The sequence below is a fragment of the Prenolepis imparis genome, unplaced genomic scaffold (assembly GCF_030444845.1).
Source record: "Prenolepis imparis isolate NDT839.2.m4 unplaced genomic scaffold, iyPreImpa1.0 SCAF_6, whole genome shotgun sequence".
NCBI classification, from domain to species: Eukaryota; Metazoa; Arthropoda; class Insecta; order Hymenoptera; family Formicidae; genus Prenolepis; species Prenolepis imparis.
In genome coordinates this window covers 3,071,441-3,095,602 of record NW_028141164.1, presented here as the reverse complement: position 1 = coordinate 3,095,602, position 24,162 = coordinate 3,071,441, and the positions used below count along the sequence as shown (strand labels likewise).

At 35.7% G+C, this 24,162-nt stretch overlaps 6 protein-coding genes across 8 annotated transcripts; 2 read left to right on the top strand and 4 right to left on the bottom strand.

The window, feature by feature from the left end:
* Window positions 1-259: 259 nt before the first annotated feature.
* Window positions 260-2,348, top strand: Pop5 (POP5 ribonuclease P/MRP subunit). 3 transcript variants are annotated; one of them, XR_014425572.1, is made up of 6 exons: window positions 260-735; window positions 810-955; window positions 1,060-1,229; window positions 1,311-1,423; window positions 1,841-1,943; window positions 2,021-2,058. XR_014425572.1 is itself a non-coding variant. In XM_083040590.1 (5 exons), the coding sequence occupies exons 2-5, from the start codon at window positions 859-861 to the stop codon at window positions 1,842-1,844; spliced, it is 384 nt and encodes a 127-aa protein (XP_082896716.1). In that variant the 5' UTR covers window positions 260-459; window positions 810-858; the 3' UTR covers window positions 1,845-2,348. The 3 variants fall into 3 exon arrangements, 2 of the variants coding, with proteins under 2 accessions (XP_082896716.1, XP_082896715.1); XM_083040590.1 differs by having other exon boundaries at window positions 260-459; window positions 1,841-2,348; XM_083040589.1 differs by having other exon boundaries at window positions 1,841-2,348.
* A 198-nt stretch (window positions 2,349-2,546) lies between these two features.
* Corn (microtubule-binding protein cornetto) lies at window positions 2,547-24,161 on the top strand. Its single transcript, XM_083040580.1, has 13 exons — window positions 2,547-2,706; window positions 12,146-12,493; window positions 12,622-14,071; window positions 14,361-14,476; window positions 14,569-14,709; window positions 14,783-14,880; window positions 14,965-15,148; window positions 15,317-15,536; window positions 15,621-15,871; window positions 15,958-16,169; window positions 16,261-16,417; window positions 16,544-20,225; window positions 20,323-24,161. The coding sequence occupies exons 2-12, from the start codon at window positions 12,167-12,169 to the stop codon at window positions 16,649-16,651; spliced, it is 3,264 nt and encodes a 1,087-aa protein (XP_082896706.1). The 5' UTR covers window positions 2,547-2,706; window positions 12,146-12,166; the 3' UTR covers window positions 16,652-20,225; window positions 20,323-24,161.
* LOC145937387 (uncharacterized) lies at window positions 7,557-9,359 on the bottom strand. The gene has a single exon (XM_083040413.1). The coding sequence runs from the start codon at window positions 8,783-8,785 to the stop codon at window positions 8,018-8,020; it is 768 nt and encodes a 255-aa protein (XP_082896539.1). The 5' UTR covers window positions 8,786-9,359; the 3' UTR covers window positions 7,557-8,017.
* On the bottom strand, window positions 18,723-19,670 carry LOC145937521 (uncharacterized). Its single transcript, XM_083040588.1, has 2 exons — window positions 19,294-19,670; window positions 18,723-19,098 (listed from the first exon to the last, which is right to left on the bottom strand). Exons 1-2 carry the CDS (start codon window positions 19,668-19,670, stop codon window positions 19,020-19,022), a joined length of 456 nt encoding a protein of 151 aa, XP_082896714.1. The 3' UTR covers window positions 18,723-19,019.
* LOC145937518 (uncharacterized) lies at window positions 21,234-22,776 on the bottom strand. Its single transcript, XM_083040586.1, has one exon. The coding sequence runs from the start codon at window positions 22,389-22,391 to the stop codon at window positions 21,573-21,575; it is 819 nt and encodes a 272-aa protein (XP_082896712.1). The 5' UTR covers window positions 22,392-22,776; the 3' UTR covers window positions 21,234-21,572.
* On the bottom strand, window positions 23,091-24,113 carry LOC145937519 (uncharacterized). The gene is made up of 2 exons (XM_083040587.1): window positions 23,937-24,113; window positions 23,091-23,520 (listed from the first exon to the last, which is right to left on the bottom strand). Exons 1-2 carry the CDS (start codon window positions 24,111-24,113, stop codon window positions 23,098-23,100), a joined length of 600 nt encoding a protein of 199 aa, XP_082896713.1. The 3' UTR covers window positions 23,091-23,097.
* Window position 24,162: the final 1 nt, after the last annotated feature.

Genomic DNA, 24,162 nt, shown 5'->3' with positions numbered 1-24,162 from the left:
GGAGAGTGGGGCTGCGTTGTGGCGAGCTGGGGGTGTGGCGGAGTGGGGGAATGCGCGCGCCATTTCGTCACGTGACCGCGTCACGTGGTTTGGTTGCGCAGAGGTGGTGGTGGGGGCACACCAAACCACGTGACGCAGTCACGTGACGCGGTCACGTGACGAAACGGCGTGCGCACCCCCCAGCCCCCACCATGCCTCTCTCCCACCACCCGCCGCGGCACGCGGGCGGCCGGGACCTGAAATTGGCAACACTGCCGATGCGTGACGCAGCGCCACTTGAAGGTTAAGTCGATTCAAAGTCGAACGCGCCGCGCACATCGACACGCGGTCTAATATTATTTATAATTTATATTGTAAATTATATCTAATTCGAAAAGATTATATTCGTACGTGGTGGATTTTAACACTCGGTGTTTCCGTACAATTTTATTTTGGAGGCTTCTTGCCATAGAGTTAAAGGTTTTTAAAAATAGATTTTCGTATTTTTCATTAGAACTATGTTTTCTCTACTAATATATGTTCCAAAATTCACTATCAATAAATTCACGTTGTGTATATTATAAATTTGCAATTTACTATTATAGCAGTAAATTTCGAAGCATTATCATTTATTTTTATTACTTTATTTTACAACTTAATTTGCGGAGGTCTCTTAGAGTACTTAATAAAAAATCTGTGATTAATACGTTATGAAAGTTGTGTGAAATAACCTAAAATGGTTCGCTTCAAAAATAGGTAATTCATAACCATTCATAGAATTTCCATATTTAACAAAAAAATATATGTTTCTTTATTACTTGTGTTTTTAGGTACATTGTTCTTGAAATAATACCACATAGCAAAGATGATAAGCAATTAATGTTGAAAAGTACAACTCTATCTAATGCAGTTCAACAAAAGGTTCAACAATTGTATGGTGATTTTGGGGTGGCAGCGATAAAAGATGGCTTTGATGGTAATTAAATATTTAATACAATGATAAGCCTGCGTATAAGTACTATCTATTGTGGATATAATAAAAGATATATAATTATATTATTTCTTTATTTCCTGTTACAGCAAAATATTGCAATACGCATACAAAAATAGCACTGCTAAAGGTTAGACATGGACCTCACAAACTTGTACTGCATGCTGTTCCGTTAATAAATGATGTAGGAGGACGATTTGTTAAAACGAAAATCCTATATATTGGAGCAACTATGAAACATTGTTTCCTTTTTATCAGAGTAAGAACACAATATATGCTTTGACTCTTTTGTATAAATGCGGTTAAAAAAGAAGATATCAGCATGAAACATGTTTTTTAGAAATATCAAGAAAAGACGCTGGAATACATGTGGTCAAAATTACGAACAGAAACTGAGAGAAAGGAAATGATGACGGCTTTGATGACCTTGACGCCTGCTATGAAAGACATTAAGTAAAAATTATAACTATTTTTAATAGATAAATGTTTCTCGATGGCTCATAAAGTATTAACATTTTAACTGATTACGGTACATATTTCTACAGTATCTATATATATCAAAAATAAGATCAGCTTTTTTTATGTATATAACTTCTCCCTTTTATTGAATTCTTTTTATAAATAAAACTATATAAAATACACGTCATAAAAAAGAAGCCTCTCATATCTTCACGTAAAAATTAGTGAAACGTTTATATTACAAGCGGAAAAAATGTCAATACTAACATCCTTTCAACAATCCTTAAACTATTCTAAACAAAATAAGATTTTATTTTCTTTTTAATAATACTATGTAACTTATTATAAAAATAATGCTTGTTATGTAGAGAATAATTTTTAACTACATATAATGATATAAAAAAATCACAGGTAATTTTTATAAAAAAAAAAGAAGTAAATATACATCTTAACGAAGAGAATTATCAAGATTTATAATGAACGAGAGTCCAGCAGATTCCACTGGACATGAAAGGTAAGTAATATCATCGAGCTTGCTGCTATTTTCGAGCATTTCTTTAGAACTGATTGCATAATTTTTATTTCTTCCAGATTCTTTTTCGACGACATCTCCCCAGTACAAAGATTTCGTTATCTGCAGCAGATATCTACGATTATCGGCAACTTGGAGAGGGATCGTTGCTATCCCTCGCCAGTTGTCGCTGCTCGTTGCTGGCTGGCCGGAAACCTCCACCACCAGAAACCTTCGGAGAGAAGAAGGCTTTGCCGTGTCCTGTGGCTACGTTCGGACCGTCACCATCGCGGTATTCCGCGTTATTCCGCTTCCGCCGTCTGTGGTCGGCTGTCGTGCGTTTACCGCTCGTTCGGACCAACTCGTATCGTTTCGGAGCAGCAGCTCATAGCTTCCTGCTCGGCCTCACCATTTCGCGAATCCAGAAATTCGTACGTGCGCGCGCGATCTTGGTAAGAAAAGGGGAAAAAAACAAACCGGAGTGTACACACACACACACACACACATACATCCTGGGAGCCAACCGAACTCGATTTGAAATCGGACGTTTCTCTCGCCGGATGTTGATATACGTGACTAGTCTCGGCGCTCTCCTTCCGTAATATTTTCGACCAACTACGGACATTTTCACCGGATAACGAAGAGGTCAAACGAAGGGCCCTGTCCTCCCCCTTCCACCCTTGTGTGCATCAGGCCACTCGATCTTCCGGGATAGTTATCGTACGACCTCATAGTTAGGGATAGTTATCACACCGGCGAGCTCAAGGTAAGCGATTCTCTCATTTTCTTTTTATTCTCGCGCTATCGATTTCTTCGTCTTTGGACTCGCTCCTGTGATTGCCCTCGACGATCGGATCCACCCTTCTGCGAGGTTATGATGTCGATGGTGATGGTTTCTTTCAACACCCTTGCAGAAGCTCATTTTAATCCCTGAGCACCGACGCGAGGTTTCCTCCATGTAACCTTTATTAAAATCATTATCGTAAAAGCTTACGAGACACGTCGGATATTATATATAAATAAGATACTTATATATGTATATAGTTTTTTTGATATTCAAAACATAATGACTGAAATATGTTGCGTACATCCTGTATCATTAGCGTCATTTTAGCATCGAGAAGACATGCGTCGGTGCCTAAAGATTTAATGATCTATTTTCCTCTTGTGATAAATAAGATCGAACGATATATTAGTGTTTTTTTCGACGAATGAAAAAAAAACAGGAATATTTCTCAAGCTTTCTTTCATCCTTAATATATTGTTATATAGATTCCGGATATTCGTTTATAGATGCATTGTTTATGCTTTGTTTACGTTTTGTTTTCGCTTTGTTTTCTCCTCGTTTTTCTCTTAAAGGTACGATATTTATTTCCTCTTTTTTCAAAAGCAGCTATACATCTTTTTCTTTTTTAATGCAGAAAGAGAAAGTGCAAAAAGAAACAACCAAACGGATATATTTATAATTTTATGCCATGCTATTACTATATAATCCTGTTTATGGTTAAAACGATCGTTAAGCCATAAAATATTGACTTGGAAAAAAAATTCCGCGTGTTTATCCTGTCGAGAAAGACTGATGGATAAATTGACGATGATGACTTATTGTTAGCTACGGTCAAATTAAATATGAATTTGCAAATACGACAATCTGAAGGTTAGATAAGCGTTATTATTTCAATTGCAAAAACATTCGCGTAATTTTCTGCTAACAATTGTTCTTTTTCATTTTTAAACAGCTTTTAATCACAGTTGAATAATAACGTGCCGGTATAATATATGTAATTGTTGTCGTTTCCAAGATTTACATAAAAAAGTTAAGAGCAGAAATAAATCGCGTCTACAAATCTTTTGCAATTTTTCGATTTTAAAAGTGACGTATCCAAGGTGAACTTTATAAATTATATGTATACTCGATTCATTCTTTCTATATACCAGGTGTCCCATTTTAAAGGACCCACTCAAATATCTCATTGTTAGAAACACTGCGTTAAATCGAAAAATGTTTCCTACAAAACTAATTAATTTGAACAACTTTTATCTGAAGCATTTTTTTATTTTCCTAATATTTTTTCTTTTCAAAATTCATTCTCACCTTCATTTGACCTTGGAGGCGCCGCCCAAGGTCATATGAATATTACTATGTTATGTCCCCCTCGAAACCCTACAACTTTTGGAAACATTTTTCGATTTAACGCAGTGTTTCTGAGATATTTGAGTGGGCCCTTTAAAATGGGACACCCGGTATAACTTTTAACTCATTTAATGCAAATCATACCGATATTGTCGATAGATATGCAAGAAATACTGAAAACTTTTTCAGCCGTTTCAATCTCGACCCCTTTCATATCTTTCCCACGTCCTGCGTTACGAAAGTTAATTGTGAACAATAACTCTCGATCTTCTTATCTTTCAAATTCATCACTAGATGTGTGAGAACGCGCTTAATTTAACTAGAAAGTGGCCCCGGCTTATTTGTCATTTTGACATAAAGTCGTTTGCGAAAACGATTGCAAATCTCGGGCGAACGGGTAAAAAAAAAGAGAAATTAATTGACGATTATGGAAGTCTGAGACGTGATTAGAGAGCCTGCAATATTGTTCGTTAAACTCGCGATATTGTTGGTTAAAAACACATACGTGCCGTGCTTTGTAGGATGAAATTGTATCTTATACTTTCGCGACCGCGTGCGAAGGAAAACATGTTATAATCGAGGAAAGCGTAAATGAAACTGGCGTTTATGGCTGTTATACGCTGATGCGATCGCGAGCTTCCGCTCGCCTATTAATTCGTTAATTAATCCAAGTCCGTACGCGGTGACGAGGATTTCTTATTCGATAATTAGTTCGGTCAATTAACGGGTGGCCTTCAACTTTCACATAGTTTTGCTGCCAGAGCAAATTTCCACGATACCTGTAATTTCACGCAATTGTATGATTATCGCACGAAATGTTCAGTATGTTTATGTACTTTAGCGGTCGAAATAATAAGGTGAACGCGTTATTTTCCATTGTTATTGTTTGCTCGATCAAATATCATTCGGAAATACACTTGGAATCATGAAATTTGCACAAGAGACTTGGAGATTATTATATTTTTTTCTTAATTCTTTGATGAAGAGTCTCTCTATAAAATTTTTACATGTACACTGAGAGAATTTTCTCTTAGAATTTACCCTGAAAATCATGATAATCGTGGGACAATATGGTATGGAAAGAATTTTATGAGAATTTCTCTTATTAATATTTATCACTATAAAAATAATATCTACACTCTAAAATACAAAACATGTCTGATTAATTTTACTAAACTGCATAGTAAAAGTAATCAAACATATTTTATATTTTATTGTGACAGATATTATTATTTTTATTGCGATAAATATTAATCAGAGAAATTCTCATAAAAGTGATTTTCAAGATAAATTCTAAGAGAAAATTCTCTCTGTGTATATATTTTTGCATTTTGATTCCGTTGTCGCGAAAGGGTTAAAGCAGTTTTTCTAATAAAAGAAGAGCATATTTATTGGTCTATTAATTAATATAAAAAAAGGACGAATTGATATCGAGATTTAACATATTAAAATGTGTTGAAAGGAGCGAGTCCGCAATATGTAGCGAATGCAAATGCGCTGGATAAGCCTTGCTTGGGTCAAGTTGGAGTGATTTAGCAAACAGACGATAAATATATCCACGTGGTATGAACCTCGAAGAAAAGGAGAGAGAGAGAGAGGTCCAAATTGAATCTGAATCTCGTAAGAGAGAAAGAAGGAATGGAATGTTTCTCACCTCTCTTTGCTTTCACGAGCGTTGATTCTTTTAACATGCAACGCGAGCAACATTTCACTGCAATTATAATCCAGATTTGTCGATATAATATTGATTTTTATTATCTAACATATATATGTATATGACCGATTTATGCATTTATTTAATTAAAAAATGATCTACATATTAAATATTAATTGCAAACTTTTATAATTAAATTCTTGAAGGTTTACCTTCTCGATTATATTTAATAAGAAATAAGAGAAATATATTTAAATATAAAATTAAATATTTGTATATTTAAATATATAATATATATATTTAAATATATAATAAAAAATATATTTAAATATAGAAACTACAGAAATATGTTTTATAACGAAATATTAAGTATTAAAAGGGGAACTAAAAAAATAGTAATATTTTATATATTTGAATGAAGCTTCTAGAAAAATATGTTAAAAATAATAGATAGAAATTTTTGACATAGATATATTGAAATGTTAAAATAATACTGTAAAATTTGAGAAAAAAATTTTAGTAAGTTGCGCGGGATTAATCTCTTTCTGCACCTTCTGTGATATTCGGGTATACTAAGGATTACTGTCGTTCATAAATAGAATTATCTTTCTCTCAGCACACACAGCCACCCCATCGACTCACCGCCTATTTACTGAAATATCTCGGTGACTGTTGTACCTTGTTGTAGTCGCTGCAGTTTACGTTGAGGTTGCCACATACACATCAAGTACTAATCCTGAATTTTGTATCAAAGAAACGATGAAAAATTAAATTCAAAATTTATTTTAAAGGAAAAAAATTGATCTATCTAGCATTCTTTATTCAGATTTTTATCGAGAGAAATTAAAATTAAATTTAAATGAATTTAATAAAGAAAAAAAATTAAAATTGATTAAATTAAATTAGGAATAATTTAACTTTCACATCTTTAAAAGATAGATAATGTTGAGGGAAGCTTTCATCTCTCTGTGTAAAATAAATCCAATTCAGATCGATTCATAATTTCGTATCTATTTCCTAGGATGTAATTTATCGAGATATGGGTCTTGCATGTGGTTGCCAGGAATAGTTTACGACCGATATATCCTATCTATTGATCACACACTGTTCTTGAGAAACGCCGTTGCTAGCTTTATCCCTGTCTAAATATAAATCGACTCTACGTTTACTCTCATCGCTGTTTCCTACATTTATTTTATATGTAGTAATATAAAATGTTGAAATATGTTAGTCTACAATGAGTGAATCGATATCTTGATATATCTTATTTATCGGATAAATCGGATTTTTTAGATTATTCCATTCTGATACACCGAGTTCAAGAGACAGACGGCCTCACCTTAATACAAACAGCTTTATGATAAGAGAAATATAAAAAAGAAAAAACCCATTGTGAGTTATCAAAATAATTATCGGAATGTTGATATCGGAAAAAAACTTATTACTTAAAAATATTTGAAAAAATAAAATAAAATAATAATAATTAATTAAAAGGCAAAATTTCGATATTTAATAATAATTTAACAATTTAATACAATAATAATTTTTCGTCAAAAAATTAGAAGTTTCTACGTTTAATTTAAAAAAAATGAAAAAATAATTGCGTAATAATAAAAATACTTGAATGATATTAAAAGTATACCATTAAAATATATGTTATTATAAATTTAAATATTGTTTAAAAACTCTGCATCCTGCGTATGATTCTGTTCCATCTTTAAATTTGAATATAATTTTCCTATCAATAATATTTTAATATTTATAATTCTAAAATGAAAACATTGTTATACATTTCATAAAAACCCACAAAAAATCATTTTTAAATTGATTAAGTTTTTAAAAATCATTTACAATTTATTTTTAACAATGGGAAAATATATACATATTTCTATATGACATAGAAAGTTTGTGATGTTACACATATATACATAAAATTAATTTATTAAATATTAAATAAAAATATCACAATAAAATAGGAAACAAAATATTCGCAAAATTGATAATAAAATTAAACTATCGATAGTTTATAAATTTAAATTGTTAATCAATTTCGCGCGACTAATTGCGATCGCATTTTATGTACGTGTAAGAGGCTTCCTAAAGTTTTAATAATAAAATTAATTAATAAATTTTAATTAATAAAATATAACTACTTGACACAGTTCATACATTTGAAAAGAAGAGCGATCAATCAATTGTGTGTTGCAAATTTTGGTTGCACTTGGTTCAATCTTTTCGAGGAACAGGCATCCTATCCTAAGAAAAGGTCCCCTAAAAGTCCCGATTACGTCATTTGATCTTGACATTCGTGCCCGAAGTTCTCGACAGGTTCTTCGTCACGGAACGTTCCTCATTGTGGGAATTAACGATCAACGAAGAATCGTCGAAGCGTTTCCTCACGCATTGACCGTCGCTTTGGATCTTCGTGATGATCTTCGTAACGCTCGGATGCCGCGTAGATTTCCGTATTTCCTCGTTACGCTTCCCATACTTCCCTTGACTCTTCTCCTTCATATCGTTCACGATGTTGTCCAACTTCTCCCGATCCAACGTTCCATCAGCGTCTTCTTCGCGCTTTTCGCATCCCGACATCCCTCTGACAATTTTCTTACACGAAGACGAAATTCTCTCCACGCAATCGGCTTCCCTATTTTGTCCTCTCGACGATCCTGCATCGAGAATCACCTTTCCACCGTCGCCCACGAATTTCACCTTCCCTTTAGAGGAGTCCGGGCCAAGGAGGACGCGACCACCGTCACCGGTATATTCGATCTCGCCCACGTTGTGATTCACTCGCAACCTGCAACCATCGCCGACGATGTGGACGCTGCCAGAATTTTTCGACAGGATGATCCGGCAACCGTCTCCCGTGATCTCCAGCACGCGATGATTCGAGTGCATCCTGACGACGAGTCCGTCGCCGTGGAATCGCTTGACACCGTCGTCGTCTTCGTCGGAAGAAGAACTTTCGCAGCGTCTCATGGAACCGCTCTTGTTCTTGCTCCTTTCCTTTCTCTTCGATTGATCCGGTTGATCGTCCACGCGAGAGATCGTCATCAGAACTGGTGAATCGTCACTAATAGTAGAAGATTCCACAACTCTCTGTGTCACGATAGATGGGAATAGTTATCACGAATTATTATTATCCAGCGTTGTTGGGATGACTTATTACAGTAATGTGCTGTTTAACTATACTAATCAGGCCTCTTCTTCTTCTTCTTTCTCGTTAGAGTTTCTTCTGTTGCTTCTACGCTTCGTCACGAAGATGTAGAAGATATGTCTCGCGTTTAGGGACGAGTGTATATTAGCTGGGAAGAGACAGCCGTGCGTGCACACGAGTTGTTTACGTTACGGCGAACGGCGTGACACGACTCCGATGCCTACGCGATGATCGCGTAATAACGAACGCATATGGTCGGCGGTGGTGGTGGCGGGTTCTTCACCGAGTAATCGGCCCCGGCTATCAACACTCCTCGGGGGACTTCCCACGAGGTCTTCCGGAGCGGCGAACGCGTTTGGCATATTCGTCCCCAGACTCGTAACTAGGAGTTGCGGCACCTTCAGCGAACTATTTTCGACAGTCCTTTATTTCAAGCGGTCCTTTAGATTTATTTATATTTCCAAAGCTCAATTTTGTCCTTTATTTTTAAAATTTTGTCCTTTATATTATAATTTTGTTCTTTATTTTTTATTTATTATTTCAATGTTTAATGTCATATTAGCGTGAGAATTTGTACGATTTGTAAACAACGAAATCTTTTTCCTGAATCTATTTAAGAAATCAAGGATTTGTTTCAAGTCGAATCAGTTCCAAACTATAAGAACACATAGACTTTTGATAGTCACAGAATTTTTTTGTTCGTTGATCTTCACTTTGATTGCAAACTGATTTGGAAACATATAAAGCCCTAAAATTTTCAAATTTGTCTTTTATTTTCCCGCAGAAAATATGGTCACCGTAAGTATACGTCACAGGCGTGTAAAGATTAGACAACGCATTTTGAGATATATTAAAGAAAACTAGGGATTTGTGAGATATTGTATATTTTTCTATTTCTTGCTTAATTCTATTTATTTTTCAATAGATTCGGACTCTGAAAAAACTGCTACTGGAAACCTCGTTGAATTAACTGCTAGCATAGTTCATAGTCATGCATAGTTAATTATATTTATCGCTATTTTTGAATTTTAAGCATCGTATATCTTTATAAATAAATTTTTAATTAGAATAATATTAAAAGTCAACTGAATATTGTGACTGTAAAATATAATTTTATTTCAGGTATTTCTTTTCTACCAATTTTTAATTATGCTTGATATACTTAAAGCTTCTTTATTAATCTCTGCGCTTTCTTCTATATATTATATAATATTCTATTTTTACTTTATTATTAGAATATGCAACATGCATTTTCTATTTTGGAATTTATTTTTGGAATTCACACATCAGAAGTCTTATATACATTTTAATTTTAATCGTTAATTATTCGAAATAAGTTGACATTTAAGAGGAACCGTATTCGCTTCCTAATAGTTACGAGTCTGTTCTTCCTTTTCTTCTTTTTCTAATTCAACGCGTCATTCCTTTCGCCATCATCCACCATGGCCAAGCGAAGGATAAATCGGTTTACCGATTCAAAGTCTGTGAACAAAGCCCACAGTACTAATACATTAAACAATCCGGGTTCTCAAACTTTCGAGTTTTTAACATTGGATCCTAATCGGGTTTACAATTTTGTTTATTTCTATATTTCAAAATTATTTAGTACATAAATTTTTTGTTTCTTTCAAATATTTTCTCCCAATAACATATTACTAAAGAGACATTCTAACAAGAAATATAAATTAAAATATTTTATTTTCTTTTTCGAGCTCTTATATAGCATTAATTAAAAATATATTTGTACAGTACGATAAAAAAAATTCTCAGAATGCAAAAATGGACGTCGTGTGAGATTCCATGAGATTTTTAAATAGCATTGGCGTATGTGCATGTGTATGTGTCGCAGATTCCACCGTGCAACCGAGGAGAAGCGCCAAAATATGCATGCCGAAAGCTTAAAATAGAAGGTTCGTTTGACACGTACATGGAATCTCATTTTCTTCCGAGCAAAAGTTTTAATAATAAAATAAGCTTTCTCGTGAAATTTTTAATTATATTTGACTATACGTTTTTATTATGCACATCTCACGAACCACGAGTTCTCACTCTGTCACTGCCAATTACTCGATATATTCCTCGTAAATTGCGATTTACGCATGAAATACGCTACGTCATCCGATATATAATTGATGAGTAATTTCATGACTCGATATATAAGTTTGATAGCTCTACACGGCTAATCTAAATCGAGATAACAGTTGTGTCGTGCACGCAAGATACGCACCTGAGGGGAATCACCTCCGCATTCCTGTTCGCGTGATCGCGTGATTTTTATCAGTCTTACATATGTATAGGTGCGTCGGAAATGTCAAGAGAGCAAAGATAAAAAAAGATTAATAAGAAAAAAGAGCTCTGATCTTGACAAAAGAAAGCGTTAACTGACCTTTCGCAAAACTAATAATAACAGATGGAATGTTAATCCAAAATTAAATTTTATTTGTTATTTGTAAATTATAATTTTCTGCGATTTTTGATGAATAAAATTACACTACAGTAAATGAAAAATATAAATAAAAAAATCTTGTTACTAAAAATTAAATCGTTAAAAATACAAATACAATAAGAGCGATCTTTGCGACTCGACATTTGTCATTGTCTGCTAAATCATCAGTTGGTGAGATTTTTCTTGTTTCCGTAAATTGGAAAAACGTTTTCAGGATGTGTGTCCGGAATCCATTCGAAATAACTTCCTTCGCACGAGACGTGTATGCCATTCGACTAATTCAATATGACCGTGATTGGGATGCCATAATTTGATTTCGAAATGAAATAGCTTCATCGACTCGGCGTCGTGCGAACTAATTGCTCCTGTCTGCATCCTCAATCCATTAAGTAAATTGTTGATTCCAGACAGATGATTCTTCTCAACTATGAGCTTTTTAAAAAAAATTTTTTTTTATAATACAATCTATTCTGTGCTCGCGACAAACTTCTATCTTTTTCAAAGTTGAATCGTGTTTATGCAAAAAACTTCATTCCACGTTAACATGGAACTTTGCATAGGGTCGAATCTACCCTGGTTAGAATGCAATCCAAAGAAGACGAGCGAGCTAGATTTATGAGAGCTGAAAATATATCTAGCTAACTATCATCTCAACTGTATATATACATATCTGCATTTAATTCTACATTTAATTTAAAATATAATGAATATAAAATAAATATTTTTTAGAAGATTGATTCTTTATTGCACACAATTATGCTTTAAAATTGCTACTTTTATTCCTCTACACTCACAATCGTATATTTTTCAGTGGCAAGATGACAAGATCGAAATGAGTGATTCGCTCAATATCGTGACAATGGAGACCTCGTGCCTCGAGTCGGAAAATTGTCTGAAGGTATCCTCGACGATGCAGAACGTGCCGCGGCAGGACTCGGGAGTACCGGAGGATCTCGCATCGCCCATCAACGATGAGGCGCAGCGACTCAACGGAGAGGAAGATGCGGATCTCACTATGAATAGCGAATGTAATATCACGGTGATTCATATCACCGAGTCGCAGAACGGGAAAATAAACGAGAAATCGGTGGCCGAAAATAAGGACAGCAAGGACGGCAGCGACAGCGGAGTCGAGGGTTGCGCGACGGAAGTTCCAAGAGTGAGTTCTAACGTGAAATCTCTCTTTTTTTAAATTTGTTCACACAAAACTTAAAATTGAAAATATTTTTATATACTAATGATATATTTATAAGCGATTATTTATCTAGACCCCAATTTTCCTTGCAGGTACGCAGGAATAGTGTCGACTACGCGAGTAGTTGCGGTGGCTTGGATGAAGCTTCTTGCGATTCTAGTCTTGTTAGTTGTTGCTCGGTATACGAGGATCCATGCGGATCCACGTTGCCGGATGACATTCGACTGGGCACAACCGGTGGGGAAGGTACGAGTGAGGGTGGCAGCGAGAGCTCGTCCATCGCTGGCAGCGTGTCCGTACGAACGAGTCGTATGAACGTGAAGAGGACTACGACCGCTTCCAGCATGTCTAAGAAGAAAACCTCGAACGTTACCGAGGCTTCGCAGAAGAGCGCTCGCACGAAACCAACGAGTACAACCTCATCGGGTATGAGTATGGGTGCGGTGACACCGCGATCCAAGTCGCGAACGGCGACTCCTAGAAATATTCTGGCCAAAACGCAAGGCACGAGCAGAGAGCGCGAGCGAGACCGTCCACGATCGAGAGAGAAATTGACCGTCCGTGAATCGCTCGTTGCGGAGGTCACTAAAACGCCTGTTGGTAGCCGCGGTATGACGCAGTACGGTTGTCGATCCAGCAGCAGCGCCGCGTCCAATTCAGCATCGACCTCCACTTCGTCCTCCATAACAAGGACAAGGACGAGAGCGTTGCCTGACTCGCTACCATCCGCGCTGACCACGGAAATCAACAAAGATCTCGCGCAACGTAGCGGACGGGCCGTTAGAAGCGATTCCTTGAGGTCGAAGACAGCCTCCAGTACGCAAGGAGTTCGCACACTAGTGTCCACGCCGTCCGAGGAAACAAGAAAGAAGGTACCACCTTTGCCAACTCCTCGACTTCTCTGTGCCAAAAGTACCGCTTCACATAGCTCTGATAATAATAAAGCTGTCGGTCCGGATAACAAAGCGTTGGACATGTACGCAACGTTGCCACGTAGAAATAGAAATAAACTGACGGTCTCGAAAGCCGGAGAAAGGGCGGACAAGACGACTAGAAGTAGACCCGGTAGTCGCGACGCTAGTCTCAGTAGATCCATCGAAAAGAAACTTAGTGGCGGAAAGGACTCGACCACCGTTAATTACAAAAGCTTACCGCCGTATCCTAGACAAAGAACTGTCGAAAAGACCCGTATCTATCATGAGACCAGCGCACAGACCGGCTTGACCGGACAAGATATCGAGAACGCGATGTCCGGTCAACCGAGCTCCATTATCGGACCCGAGGTGATCGAGAGATTGCACAAGAGTTGCCAGACGGAAGACGCGTGGAGCGACGTGCAAGTTTTGCAGGATAACTTGAAACGATTGAACGAGGAGAACAATAGTCAACGGCAAGAGAATGAGAAACTGAAGCTTGAATTAGCCGAAGTAAATCGTCTTTTAGAAGAGGAACGAGCCGATCACGCGTTTGCGCGTCAAGAACTCGATAAAAATGCGCAGAGGGTACTAGCCATGCTGGGCACTCCGCAATCGGAACAAGCAGGTAATTCAACAAACGACATAACAATGCAAAGATGGCTTTATTCATAATAATAAATAAGATTACTGTGTATGTGCTTTGCATATGATAAAATTTATAAAATTATTTCTAAAATTTAATTATTTACTTATAATAAATATTATATTAATTTAAAATTATTATAAATATTAACTTAATTTATAATAATTAAATATTAATTTAATTTATTATAAATAATATATTAATTTAATTTATTTACAATATTAAATAATTTATAAAATAAAATTACGTTATCTGTAAAATTTCTTTTCAGAGGGTAGCGACAGTTTCCTCGAGCTCGAATGTCACATACAGTCCTCGGGACAAGTTGTTGCTAATCAACAAGTCGAAATAGCTGATTTGCAATCGCTTTGTCGTATATTGAGCAAGGTAAGAATAACATATCGTACAATAATAACTATTAAAAATATGAAAATTATTAGTGTAGAGAAATTATTTCTTTTGCGATATTTTTGTTAAAGGATTTAGAGAAAAGTTTAGCCGCGCAAAAGGCCTTGTTGCAACAACAGCAAGAATTAGAAGCCGAATCAGCCGAGATGCAAGATTTCCTCCAAGAAGAGAAAGCTGCTCTGGTGGATGCGCTTAAAGACGCCGAATCGGAGGTACGTTTCTTCTAAATCCGCTTTTCTTAAAGTATAATGTATCACTCTAGCTCACACTATTTAATTTTTACAGCTCAAGAAGAAAGAAGAAACTTTAATTCAACGACAAGCGGAATTAGAAAGACAAATAGAGGAGTGTAAACACTTAGTACGAATTAGCGAACAACGAAGGTACATATTTCATGAAAGCTTTTTCCAATATGCTAAATATTTTGAACTATATCTTGAATCTCATTTGCTTTTATCTATATTTAGGCAGGAGAATTTATCAATGAATATGAAGTTGAATGCTGTCGAACGAAGAAGTAGAGAACTTTTATTAACTCAAGGCGCTGCCATGTCCGGAGCAGCTGTTGCTCTCTCCGGACTCAGCACTAGATTAGAAGGACTGATAGATCAATTAATCGCTTCTTATAATATTTCGGTAAAGGATCTTGAGGTAAATATATATCATGGTAGCAGTAGAGATGAAAGTGGAAGGTTAATATCCTAACATATTATAATTTTTTTTTTTTTTTTTTTTTTTAATAAAATCAATAATCAAGAAATTATTTTCTTTTTGCGATTATTATTAGAAAGTTTAATTATATCATTATTCTTTTTTCAGGACGTTATATATCATAACGAAGCGTACAGCAGAAGCAATAGTAGCGTGGAATCTAGTCCCGTTAACTCTAAGCAGAGTTTAAAGGAACGCACACCGAGTCCGAAGAGTGGATCTTTTGTTTCCGCAGTAATTAGTGCGATTCGGAACGCCGCGACACATCAATTCGCGACGAGAAACGACGCAAAGTCCAATCTAAATTCCTCCAAACAAATTTACAAAGGTAATAGAATACAAGTAAGATATGTAACAATATATGGATTGCGAGTTCACATTCGTTAAGTATGAGATTTTGTCTTCCGCATAGACTTAAGCATCGACTCGTCATCTGACTTGCTCGATTTTGAAACCGAGCCATGTCTGATGATGGAAAGCGTTCTGGAAGACGTAACTTTGCCCGATACGTACTCTCACAACATGGTTTCGAGCAGCGATTCTCTTCGCAGAGCCTTGAGTTTTCCCGAAACGACAGACGAACATAATATGAGAAAGACGAAGATAGGCGACGATTGTACTAGTCTCATGAATCTCACTCAGGCAATTTTACATCGTCGTAAGGCAAGTAAATTTAAAGTAAAATCGAATTCTTGATGTTTAAAAGTGTAATTTAACAACTGATCTAAAAATTTTGTATTGATTCGCAGGTGGAAGATGAGGGTGATGACGATTGTGATTCCGTGAGCGAATCTGACACCGGGACTAATGACGGTCCTGTGCCTTTAATGGATTATTGTCCATCTGTGGATTTGGTCGATCAAGTGATTGAGGTGGATAATCTCGTTACCAAACTTTTGAAGGTGCTACGCATCATACAGCTTGATAACGACACGTGTATACAGGAATTGAAAGAAGACAAGTAAGTTTATGTTTTTCGAGCATTTTAAATTAATCGAATCATTGAATCATCAGAAATTAATTTTAATTATTTGGAACATCATTATTTGCAGATCTAACTTGGAGATAAAATTAGAAGCTACCGTAACGGAATTGAACGAGCTTCGCAAGATTGTTGATAATCTGCATCAGTCGCCGGAAGAAGTTCTGAACAACGTGTCGGATCGGCGACGTAGCGTCGTGGAAAATTGTCGGATTCTGCTCAAAGAGGTAATAGCCGGCGATGTTGCCGATACATTTTTATAATGTGCTTCTTCCACGAGCTATTGCCATATCTTTAACATAAATTATTATTTTTTTCTAAAAAAAATATCAAATTAAATAATTCCACTGTAGGCGGGTAAGAAGGAGGAATTAAAATTTGATGAGGCTGTACTTGCTATTAATAGCGGTCCCGGTGAAGTAAACTGTGAAGATCTCAATGCGAACGCAACTTCCATTTAATGTCTCTTTAATACCTTGTTAATTTCGTAAATATTTTCCTTAAAAATGTATGACATTATGAACGATTTAAAGTTTTAAGAATGTCAATTTTGATAGTCTGAATTAGTATTGAGATTAACATTAAGTATATATTGACGAATGATTTATTATTAATCGCGAAAACTCTACTGAAACTTCCAATTTTGACATGAACGAAGTTTTCAGAAAGTTTTGTGATGACATGTATTTAAATCATATCTTTTCTTTCTATTTGTTATATTTTGTTTATTCGTATCTCTATCTCTATTATATTTTCTCTTTTATCATTTAATTTCGAGAATTATTTTCAAAAAAAAATAATAGCGAGTTTATAGTTATCCGAATTTGAATCAATTATTTTTTTCTCTTTTCTTATTTTGGCAGACAATATTATATATATTCACTTCAGTGAATTCGATGATTCAATTAATTTAAAATATGCTCAAAACGTAAACTTACTTGTCTTTAAATTCTTGTATATATGTATCGTTATCAAGCTGTATAATGCGTAGGACCTTTAAAAGTTTGGTAACGAGATTATTCACCTCAATCACTTGATTGATCAAATCCACAGAATCAATTATTTTTTTCTCTTTTCGATTTTGGCAGACAATATTATATATGTTCACTTCAGTGAATATATATAATATTGTCTGCCAAAATCGGAAAGAGAAGAAAATAATTTATTCAAATTCGGATGACTATAAACTCGCCATTATTTTGAAAATAATTATACATTTAAAAATAATTAAAAAACAAATAATTATAAATAAAATTACGTTCAATTGTGACTATCATATAGCCTACAGGATATCAAAAAATATTTAATTTTATTGATTTTGTATTACATATTTTCTCTTACCAATATTGGGTAAAATACACGAATAATGGATGATAATTCTAAAGCTATATTTATGAATGTATTAGCGTATACAAAATACACAATTAATATGTTATTAAAATTCATATGTAATAAAATTACATTGTATAATACGCTAATATATTTCTTATGAAGAATATATAATTGTAAATCATTATTCGCAAGTACATTTAATCCAATACTGGTTCCCACCGAGTACAGTTTATCATCTAGAATTTTATTTTGACGTATAAAAATTAATAGCTCTTTAGAAAACAGTCAAGATCTCTAGACTCGTGAATGAAATATAGATATTATAATTTTCATGACGAAATAAACAGGGTATCTTCCTATTATGATAATAAAAACATTAGCATTTAATGAAGAATATAACGGATGCAAGATAAAATTATTTAAAATGAAAAAAGGAATTTCAGTATCTTTTATTGTATATGCATGATCATGCATCATTTCTATATTACCGTCATTATTGTATAAAGAAACTAAGAAAATAAATAACGAAATATTTTGTAACAAATCAAAGATATAAAAATGCTTATTAACTTTTTAATAGATGAAGACTAAAAAAAGATTCACGTTATCATATTTGTGTGTATGCAATCTTATCCTTTTTTTTGTAACTAATAAGAATATATATACATATATTAACATTTATATGTTTTAGTGTTTATAATAGGTCTCAAAGATTTTTTGCTTAAAGTGAAACCAAAGTTGATATATGTATATTGTAAAAATTTAGCCAAGGTTTTTTTTAATCAAAGCAAAAGGTTTTAGGAACGCAGAATCTATAAGTGTATAGCTTTAAACATCTTCATCGAAAACATTGTGATGATATACCAAGAAGTATATAACACATATGTATTTTAATGTTTAATCAAATAAATTTTCATATATCGAGAAAACACAAATGCATTATAGTACAATTATAACATTATGTTGTACATATAAAGAACATAAGAATACAACATAACAATACAACATAAGAATTCCTCATAATTGTCATTAACATATCCGTTTAATTTATAAACGGTTGATTAACAATTGTATTGCAATTTTATTATATCAAAATAGGAATCATCAAAGTTAAATATCAACATATAAATACATATGTGGATACTGAATCAATTGCTTTACACTATGTGAATGATGTCGATGAAATAAGAATTCATAAACTAGGTAATCAGTACATTTCTTTATTGATACTATATAAATGCATAGTCAACTATTATCAATCATATATGTTATATTTATACGAGTATTCGTTTATCATCCATGTAGATGCAGATATTCTATCCCTATAGTATATGATTTTTTTTTAAATTGTATTTTAAATAATTATAAAATGATATGTAGAGACAGAAAAATAGAACCTGCAAGATATCAAGAGGAAAGAGAGAAAAATACAGTTTTTCTAATATATATTTTATGCGAAACACTACATATTGAAGCTGCGAATATCGAAGAGCCGTTTCAGTGCACGCTCGTGCCTCCTTCATGATGTATGCGACGTATTAAGGGCGCCAAAAAGTTCGCCAATCGTAAAGCTGGTCTGGAATCAAAAAGTGTGCGGTATCGTCGAGAAAATTATTTTTATAATTAAAAAATCTGAAACTGTATGTATTAATATATTATAATTATAATAAGAGATCACAATTAACATGAACGATTATAATTAAAATAATTACAATATTATAGCATAATTATTAAAGGAATATAAAGTATAGCTGGAATCTCAAACTCTTACTTCTGTATTGTTTTTGAGATCGCTGATTCGGTTTTATTGTGAATATTGGGTTTGTCACCAGCAGACTGAGCTCCACCGTTGGAAATCGGTAAATTAGAGTCGGTCGCACCAGCCAGGAGCAGCGCTTCGACCGGAGCGAATATGAATACCACACCGTCTACGTGGATGCGATAGTTCTCGGTACCGTTCTGCCGCTGATCGTAATAATCGGTGGTCTCGGAATGCGATAATACCGTCGTCGTCTCCTGCGGAATCACCGAGGAGGAAACTTCAGTCATGGACGACGGTTCCTCGGCGATGGGCAAACACCGAACGCTCGCCCCGAAGGAAGCGATGAGCAACACAGTCTTGAATATGCGCATGTTGATCGATAACATTGGATCGTCCTCTGTATCGATTTTTTTTTTTAATCAAAAAATTATTTTTTATTCAACTTTGATTGTTAGAACCTGGACAATTCCAGAAATTCAAAATCTTTCTTTGATCGCCGAATTCGCCAAGTTATTTCCGACTCGACGAACGTGAACTCCGGGACCAGACGACCACTTTTTACGGCAACTTTTATAATGCGATTGGATAGGACCGGTATCTCTGGAGATGCGACGAGAAGACGTTAGAGAACGACGTGTCCGGACAACACGGAGGATGCCCGAAGTGTGACGACCGGGCGATGTCTCGTACCAGAAGACGATTCCGATCCCCACCTGGGCGATTCGAACCTGAGCCTTCCTTTGGTCGGTTCTGGAAACGGATCCCTGGAAAAGTTCAAGAACCTCGGCGGAGCTGACAGCGGCCTGCCGCTAACGGCACGTATTATATCGTCACGGCACTGTTGATATGCTGTAAACCACTTGTAATTTACGCGAAGATTTGAGGGAAGGTTCCGAACCCGATTAGACTCGTACTTCATCTTCCTTATTCATAATTCAATGGTAAATTCTCGTAAAGAATCAAAGATTTTTTAAAATTATTACTTAAATTTACTTGATATTGAAAAATAAAACACAAGATTATCATTTTTATTTTCAGACGCTCAAGAATTATTCATCTTGCGGCAAATTGTGTATATATTTGATTTCGAGAAGATACGCAGGACCCGAAACAATTTAATAGTATTCATCAATCATTACGATTCTGCTGTCTTTGCTGCAGTTAAAAATTCAAAAGCATCCTCGAAAAGAGAAGAAACACAAATTCGATAATATCAATATAACACAATACTCGAGGATTGAAACGCGGAAGTGCTGAAGCTGATCCTCATCAACGATGCATCAATCGCGCGTTCAAGTGTCCCTTACGGCAGTAACCGGTTTCATTCAAGAGAAAAAGGAGCAAGAGGAAAGAACGAAGCGAGATGACGCCAAAGATAAAGCGTAATAGTTATGGCACGACGACATACAATGTGTGCAGATATACATATCTATATACGTATATATAAGTATACAGGAGTGTGCGCATCTATAGTAACCGATCTTTGTAAAGGGCAATGTCCTATCGTGGCCGTTCGCCACGCGAGTTCGTTTCCCCATCCCACGGCTCTTGGCACCTATTACCGTAACCTTGCCCTTGCTCTCTCTTTCTCTTACGCTTCCGCCTTGTGCTGGGAATAAACATCGTCGCAGAATCGCCACCGCTTTTGGAAACGACCTTTCGGAAATTCTTACGAGATCATACACCTTGTACGGCTATCTCTGCGCCTGATTAATGGGATCATGTTTCAAGGATTCTCTGGGTAAGGATCTATTTGATATTCGTAGCTACATTATAACTTGAAAAAGTATAAAGAACAAAAAGTAAAAAGAAAAAAATAGAAATTACTAGCAATTTTTGTTTTGCATATTTTTAATTTGCAAGAAATTATTGATTTGATAGAGAATGTGAAAAATCAATAAAATTAATGAGAGGCGCTTATACGACTTTCGTTCACATTTAAATGCATGTTATTGTTTAAATATTTTATTCGAAGCCTGATAGATACATGCAGTGTAACTTTGGCGCATACACTGGTTTATATAAAATGACAATCATTTTTGCATTTTCTAAGCATTAAATTAAGCAAAAAATTCGTCACTTTCCTTCTACACAATTCTTATACTAATAAACAAAAGAAAATTAACGAACCTCTTGAGATCGATATATATAATATATAATAGGTCTGATATATAATATTTGCTAAATATAAAAGGAGGAAAATAAAGTATTACACCAAGGGAGATAATCGCGATAATTAAGCAGCGTATCTCAATATTTAAAAACTATAATCATCGGAACTTTTGAAGCTAAAGAAGAGCACTGGCCGACTCGTCAAATTGACAGATGCCGGATGCGTCGCGATGTCTTCCTGGACCGCAGTTCTCGATACCGTCGCCCAGCAATCTCAGCTCATTCTGTTGTTTATCCTCGGATAATGGAGCCACGTCATTCTTATCAGTGTTCGATGAAGGTAGCGCGACATCCTCTTCTCGCCGCAGCAACTGCTTCTTCAGTGACGTCCCCAGCCTTCCGACGTCAGGATTCCAAATGTTCTCAACTACATTTCGGATCCGTCCATCGTCCTCAAGTTTGGATTCGAGCATTTTTCTCGCGTCCATAAAGTATGCCATGATAACCGGTTCTTCGCGACTCTTGGGAAATTCGAAAGCTTTCACATTTTTCGCGGTCCTGTCGGAAGTTTCCAGTCTATCTTGCTGATTGCTGAGCGAAAAGGTCTGCTGATTTGAAATGGTTCCCGTTTCCTTATTTTCTCCTTCCATTTTGTGCACCGAACCTCCTTTATTCGAATGATTTTCATTTATCTGTATAATTTCCACAGAATAAGGCTCCACTCCGCTGCGAGATCCTTCGTCGGAATTGATCGATTCTTCTTCCTTCGGCCGGGAGCCCAATTGCTGCTTGAGCTCGATAGCCTGCAACGCCAGATCGCCGAGAAGATCGTTGTTATTGGGGATGGCCACGACGAAGAGAAGGTTCTCCAACTTGGCGTGCAGGTTAAAATCACCCTCCTGTCTCTGATCATATCTCGCCGGAGCAGCGTCGACTTTGACAAGCGTGAAGAACGTCGTACCGAGGAAGAATAACATCCGGAATAACATCGCCATCCTCGTGATATGTATATGTATATAAATTGATTGTGATATATGCGGTATAGATAAGTACGCGAGTGATGAGAGGTAAGTGACGCTGTTCGACCTTGCTTCGCCGTATTGCTCTTCGGCAACGCGAGCGAAACGAACGGGATCCTTTTCGCAACTGCGACGATCGCGCGAATAGCGGGTTCGCCGTGCTTGTGATGTGATTCGTCGCGCGAACCGGTACGCGGAATCTGTATGATAGGGGGATCCATCTCGCTATTGGATTAAGACCTCACGTGTAAATTGGCGTGGGATTGTTTGCCCGGCGTGATGGGAAAGTAGCGCAGCTAATGTAATATAAACAGATATTCTAAAGTTTAAATGAAAGAAATCCTACAATAAACAATTGGCCGTAGAAGTCGAGGATCGAAATAATCGAAAGAAAAATTGCAAGATTTTACGAGATTAATTTGTTGCCAGTATCGAAATTCAAAATACAGGACCGTGAAGTAAAAGAAAGTTTACGTAGAGAATATATAATTATTTTGTTACACAAAAGTACAAATATATAAAATTTATTTCACCGCGCGAAATCAAACATGATTGAAACTTTTGATGCGGATATACATTTCTAAAAGATTTATTTATTATATTTTCTCGATCTAACTTAGCTTCTAGTGATTATGCAATCTAAATTCGGTCGATCGGAAGATTTGTTGTTGCTTGATTGTACTCACGGCAACAAGGACAGCCACGGCCGACTTGCTCGTCGACAACGTCCATTGCCATTCGGAATATATCCGGATTTACAACGCTTTTGTGATCGTAGAGCAGGTTTTATCGACGAAGAAGCGACTGCTGCTTCGAATTCTTCATTCTCTTCGCTCGATGGGCTCTTATCGTTATCCGCATTCGACATCAAGTTCGCGATACCGTTCGACGGATCAGCATTCGGTATTTCTTCGTTATTCGGTAACGTTGTATTACTTTCGGTCGAATTTATATTATCAGAAGACGTTGAGATAGTCGAATTTGGCGACAAAAGAGGCTCAGAAATTTCCGTAATATCGTCTTTCTTCGTGGTGGAACTTGTGGTGGGTCGGTTGCCGCCCGGCTTGATGGTGAAATCGGCATAATCGTAGAAGTAATCGTAATCCTGCAAAAATACAATGACATTGATAATGAGTATTACAATATTTATTAATGATCTTTAAAGCAATCCACTTATAAATTTTACAATTAAAGATATACGACGTAATTAAAGACTGAAAAGAGAGAAGATTTGCCAATTTCAACCACAAGAATATATCAATAACTAAAATATATTTTTAATATAATTTAAAATTTAATTTATATTTTTATATAAATTATTTCTAAAAAAAAACCTAAATTATAGCATACTTATATTTTTATATAATTTTTACAAAAATGTTTTTCTAAATTACAGCACAAAAAGTAATTTAGAAGAAAGTGAATAAAAAAAAGATGATACCACATTCTAATAGAAATAGACACATCCATCAAAGAAGAGGAAAGATTCGCATGACTTCCTATCGAAGAGGATTAATTTACCGTGTAATCGTCCAAGAGCTCGGAATCGAGCAGTGCGACGACACGCAGATCCTTGAGCGCTATCTGCACGTTCAGATCGCCGGTCTGCCTCTGATCGTAAGTCGCCCCTCTGTTCGGTGTGGGTGTCGCGGCGATAAAGCCGCAGGTCGTGATAACTAGGAGGGCGAGCAGCAGCATGATGATCGTCGTCGTGGCGTGGCCTCACGATGAGGTACGACTGAAAAAT